Source organism: Octopus bimaculoides, chromosome 20 (genome assembly GCF_001194135.2).
Source record: "Octopus bimaculoides isolate UCB-OBI-ISO-001 chromosome 20, ASM119413v2, whole genome shotgun sequence".
Classification (NCBI taxonomy): domain Eukaryota; kingdom Metazoa; phylum Mollusca; class Cephalopoda; order Octopoda; family Octopodidae; genus Octopus; species Octopus bimaculoides.
Genome location: NC_069000.1, coordinates 24,504,319 through 24,510,653, shown reverse-complemented (window position 1 = coordinate 24,510,653; position 6,335 = coordinate 24,504,319). Strand labels below are relative to the sequence as shown.

The 6,335-nt window shown below is 34.3% G+C and overlaps 1 protein-coding gene across 1 annotated transcript in view; it reads left to right on the top strand.

The window, feature by feature from the left end:
- Positions 1–6,335, top strand: part of LOC106883214 (NCK-interacting protein with SH3 domain) — a 47,085-nt gene that overhangs the window by 11,730 nt on the left and 29,020 nt on the right. Inside the window, exon 2 of the mRNA XM_052974932.1 lies at positions 5,745–5,903. Coding sequence (XP_052830892.1) covers positions 5,745–5,903 — 159 coding nt within the window. The remainder of the gene's footprint in view (positions 1–5,744; positions 5,904–6,335) is intronic.

Genomic DNA, 6,335 nt, shown 5'->3' with positions numbered 1-6,335 from the left:
TGTTTTTGTTGTTGTTTTTGTTTCTTTGTTTGTTTTTGTTGTTTTTGTTTCTTTGTTTGTTTTTGTTGTTGTTGTTTTTTTGTTTTGTTTTTTCAGTTTTTGCATGGCCTCCAGTAATCCACAAATTCAAAAAGTGAACCCTGCAAGTTAGGATTACGTAAACGAATGAAGTGCGCGACGTCTTACCAAAACATCTTTTTCTGTCAGACTCTAAATAAGTTTATGCATTGTTTAAAATAATGTAAAATTCAAGTACATTGTTGGCATCAGTCGTAACAGCGTAACTAGAATCTAGAATTGAGGTTACCTACGAGATTTGGTTTGCTATGAGCTTATCTCTCCTTTGAAGTACACAACAGACATGATTAAGAATCTATATCAAATACTATTACAAATATATGAAATATGCACTGTCACGAATTTATCAAAACTTGATAAAGGTCATCCTAATTCTAACTTTACGTTTTGTAAAACAAAATTAGAATATCCCCACCTGTTCAAGTTCCCTATTATAACTATTTGACTAAACTTAGTGCAAGGTACTGCTAATGTCCTTCAAAAATCACTGGCCTTTTGATAATGTCAAACTGTAAATAAATTAGAAAAGAATGAGAAAAATACATTTTTTTAAAATACCATGTTTCATTAAAATGTACGTTGACGGTACAATACTTAAATCTGCAGAAAGATTTGGTAACTGGAATATCATAGTGAATAGAACATGAATAAGAATGGGATTGAGCACCATCGGAGTGGAGCTGAAGTGAAACAACTCATATACAGTTATTTAACACCCTTACAATTCGTGTATTGACCACGTAGAAAAAGACTTTCATAAAGGTGAAGTTGAATGGGCCAAAACCTATCATAATGGGCAAAATGTTTAAATATACCCAAGCAAAGTAATAGAAATATTATGACCACTAACTAAAGTCTAGAAACTCTATATTTCAGAATTCCATTGAACACTTGCGATGTTCCGCCTTCTTTTGCTGGGTAAGTTTTCTAAAACGTTTTAAATACACATTTGTATATAAGCACTGAACACATCACACACAGACATGCACACACATATACCTATATTCATACACATATACATGTATATATGCATATATGTATACATATTTATTGAATAATGCAAGCATAAAAACTTATATCCAGGAACTTAAATTTCTATGTCAATTAATGAATAATCATTGCACTCTATATTACATATTTATATGTATGATGTGTGTGTGTGTGCATGCGCGCGTATAAATATATATACCAGAGTAAGCACATAAGTGCGAAACAAGGTGGAAAAAATAGTACTCGAATACCAGAGATAGAGTAATATGCTTTATAAAAAAGCAGCAAAAATATCACAGAAGCTGTTATTCAGAGTTTCACGTTCCCATTCGTCGGACAGTTTTGTTTAGAATGAAGCAAGATAAAACTATATGCAGAAATACAATTACTTTGATGGATACACATTTGAAAATGGTTTTGTTTTATTGGTCCTTTCAATTAACGGTCTTTTCAATAACCAGTTGCATGAAATAACAAATTGCTGTTTAAAATCATATTATTATGAATATCGAAGAAAGCATTAAATCAGAAATAGCTTATAAAGAAGGGAAAAGGCCTGAGTACCCAAGGTAAATAATTAGTTGTAAAAATAATAATAAATTAATAAATTAAAAGATATATCTGTTTAAAAATTTTTCTCGCTAAATTACATATACATTTAGCAATATACACACATACCAAACAATCTATAATATACGTATATACACTAAACATACAGACGTAGGTACATGGCTACATACATATACAGACATATATAGGCAAAACATAAATATATATACAAATGCATATAATTGTATGCACGCACACACATGCACGTGCACAAAATCTTCTGGTGCGTGCTTATACAAGTTAGTTGTTACAGGCGAAAGAAAGAAAAGGAAAAAATCAGAGAATAACAAGTGGGTGGGAGAGAGAAAGCAAAAGGGGAAAGGAAGAAAAAGAATCAGAAAATTAGAGAGAGAAAGGGAAAAAAATAGATAGAGGCAGAGAGTAAAATGATGGCATTAAGTATCTAACAAAGGTTAGATAGTTCGTTTAGCTTGTGAAACGTGCACATATAAAAACGCACACAAAATTACATGTATATCTACATAAATACAAACATACATACAAATACACACGCATATAGACACGCATACAAATATACAAGTAAATATTTATGCAAATACATGCCCACATATATAAATGTATATACACATATACATACACAAGTAAGTTTATCTTAACCTTTTTGATGTGACTCTACTCTATATTGTTTTCTCCCCCATCCTTCTCTAATTCCCTTCTTCTCCCCTTCACCGTTTTCTATCTGTCTCTCTCTCTCTCCCCTTTCTCTTTTTCTCGCTCACGTTGCTCACACGTGACCATTGTCCATCTTTCATTTCCTCATGACCATCTTTCTTTTCCTCTAGGATGTCTTCTATCTTTTCTCCATGTTTGTTTTCATTCAGTTTCCTTGTATGTCTCCATTGTCCTGTTTTTATTCCCAACTTTAATCCTCCATAAAATCCTAAATTTTACTTTGGTATTTATGGGAGCAACTGTCTTTGAAGACTCGTGTTGGCATTCAGTGCTCGAAATGAGGAGTAGATAGACAGCCAACAACTGATGAAGTGTCATTCTTTGTGTTACTTGCCCTGTTTTCCATTTCTTTTTCTCTCATTGTTTGCGTATTTAACTCATTTGTTTTCTTATTTCACGTTTACTGTTGGTGATGTCCTGTACCCATATATGCATATATATGTATATGTATTTAGTGGGAATAGAATCAAGTCTTGAATGAATTTTCCAAACCCCCTGTTATGTTTTATATTCATATGAGCCATCTACTTGCCCTTTAGCTCTATAAACAATTCCTTTTTCAAGACATTTACCTTCCAACAGACAGCAAGTCTTATCTTTGCAGTTCCTCAGATTAGATTCAGCACTGTAGTTGTTTGTAACAATTTTCGTGTTTTGCTGATTAATAAAAGAGGCGAAGTTTTTGCAACAAGAGTAGCTGACCTTCAGTGTTCTTCTAATACTGAATAAAATATATTATACATGCAAGCATTATACGAATTTGGAACACAAAACAATAAACATTTTCAATGATATATTAATATTCAAAAGGAAATTTGCTATATTCAGTATTTTATCCACTTTGTTTTTATTAAATTCAAGTATTTCAATTCTAATAAATTATTTCTCCTGGCATTTCTGCACCAGTCGTTGTTATTGCATCTGCAGGCATCCTGATCTGTGTACCATGGTGAAAATCTTCATTGTGATTTAAAATGGCACCAAAAGGAAAAAAATTGTCTGAAGATTTGAAGAAAATCATTTTTATTTCCACAAGAATGGTTTAGGATACAAGCAAATGAATGCATATTAGCATAAACACAGTTACTAAAGTCATTCAGAAGTACAAAGCTACTGGATAGCTAAGCAATAAACATTGTGCAGGTTGTCCTATTTTAACTGCACATAATATTCGCCACATCCAACATTGCATAATGGACAACAGGCATCGTACCGCCTCATCTTTGGCCTAAGAAATGTCCTCTGTTAGTGGAACGAGTGTACCCACCCAAACAGTTTACCAAAGTTTGAAACCAGTGTGGCCTTCATGGATGCATTCAACATAGGAAGTCTCTCCTCACTACCAAGCATAAATCAGCTGACAAGACTAAAATCAGCTTGGGTCAGATGGTATTAAGTGAGTATGGCAACGACCAGGTAAAGATAATAGCTACAAATGCACCGTGCCTGCTGTGAAATACGGCAGTGGAATTGTTATGCTTTGGAGATGCATAAGTGCAGCTGGTGTGGGAGGACTCACATTTATTGAGAGAATAATGGATTCAAAGCTCTATTGTGACATATTGCAGAAAACAATGTTGAAACACATCAAGGAACTCGGAAGACATTCCACGTTCCAATATGATAATGACCCTAAACACACTTCAGAGATGATGTCTAAGTTTTTATCAGATAAAAAGGTAAAGGTATCACCTTAGCCTACCATGTCACCTGATAGAACATCTGTAGGGTGTTTTGAAAAGGAAGGTTGAGGAGAAAAAATCCTGCAATGTAACACAGTTGAAAGACCTCATCCAGGATGAATGGAAATCGATTTCATCAGTTATATGTGACCCTATGCTCAGAAGGCTTAATGCAGTCATTGAAAGCAAGGGCAGTCACACCAAATATTGAATATAGCAAATAATCCTTTAGGGTGTACATATTTGTGTATCGTTTTAAAATTAATATTTCATTCATATCTTTGAAAATGTTTATTGTTTTGTGTTCCAAATTTGTATAATGTTTGCATGTATAATATATTTTATTCAATATAAATTTCGTTTGATTTCCTTCAATATCATCAGAGTAATGGCAGTTTCACTGAAATTTTTTAGGTGTGTACATACTTCTGTAAGATACTGTATATACATACATACATGCATACATACACATTCAAATATGAATTAGAAACAGTGGTAGTGTTATAAACATTATCTGTACAACATATTTAATGAATGAGTGTTATTTAAATACCAGAAGCTGCTGTTTTTTGTCTGCAAAAAAATCCCGTATTGTCTGATAAAAGTCTGCAGTTCCGGCATTTAAATAGCACCATTAAATTAATGATGCTGTATTGATAGTGTTTTCATTATAGTGCTGCTTCTATTGCGTAATTTGAATATATATATATACACTCTTGGAATGGTTGGTATTAGGAAGGGCATCAAGCTGTAGAAACCAAACCAAATCAGACTGAAGCCTGGTACAGCTCTCTGGCTTACCAACTATTCCCAGTCTAACCCATGCCAGCATGGAAAACAGATGCTAAATTATGATGATGATATATTCTTTTACTTGTTTCAGTCATTTTGACTGTGGCCATGCTAGAGCACCACCTTTTAGTCAAAGAAATTGACCCCTAGATTTATTCTTTGTAAGCCTGGTAGTTATTCTATCAGTCTCTTGCTGAACTGCTAAGTTATGAGGACATGAACACCAAGATCAGTTGTGAAGCATTGGTGGAGGGTCAAACACACAACTATATACATATATATATATATTCGACAGGCTTCTTTCAGTTTCTGTCTACCAAATCCACTCACAAGGCTTTGTACAGCCTGAGGCTGTAGTAGAAGACACTTGCCTAAGGTGCCACACAGTGAAACTGAACCTGGAACCATGTAGTTGGGAAACAAGCTTCTTACATCACAGCTTATATTTGAGGTTCCAATGAAGCTATAGGGTGTTACTCACTGCACTCAACTGAATCCACTGGACCCTTTAGTAGGAACAGCTGTAAGTTAATGAAGTCCATAAGATAATTGTTTATTCCCTTGCCATCTCATTTTCTTATATGTGGGTATGTGTAAATATATATGCATGTATTATTTTAATTTACAAGAAAAATTTTCATTCTAAACTACTTTCTAATATTATCTGTTACTCTTTGAAAATTTGTGCCAGTTTTCTTAAAACTGCTCTGAAAAGCTTGTTTGAATACCAAACTTTGCATATCAGTTATTTGCAATTGATAAAACAGTACAAATTGAATGACTAAAACTAGTAAAAAGTGAACATTCATGTAACAATTTTAGTGTATTTTTAAATAGCTAAAATACATACATACATGTATATATATAGTAAACATATAATGTTTTGTTTCTTTGCTATAGTTACATGGCCCAGATGCAAATATTCTCGCAAAGGATTTACTTACGGCTCTTGGACACGTGGAAGAGGTTACCGTATTGTGTCGACAAGAAGACCACCATTTCACAGAAGAAGCAAATAGGAAATTGTCTAAATACCTTCAGACTGTTATCACAGAACTGGTATGTATGTAATATATGTGATGTATATATATGTAATTTATGTGTAAGTTCACTTTGCAACCACTTTTAGGTTCAGTCTCACAGTGCGATATCGTGGACAAGCATTTTCTACCATAGCCCTTGCCAACCAATGCCTTTTGAGTTAATCTGGTAGACAGAAACTATGTGGAAGTCCATGATCATCATCATCATCATCGTCGTTTAACGTCCGCTTTCCATGCTAGCATGGGTTGGACGATTTGACTGAGGACTGGTGAAACCAGATGGCAACACCAGGCTCCAATCTGATTTGGCAGAGTTTCTACAGCTGGATGCCCTTCCTAACGCCAACCACCCAGAGAGTGTAGTGGGTGCTTTTACATGCCACCGGCACGAAGGCCAGTCAGGCGGTACTGGCAATGGCCACGCTCAAAATGCTGTATTTTATGTGCC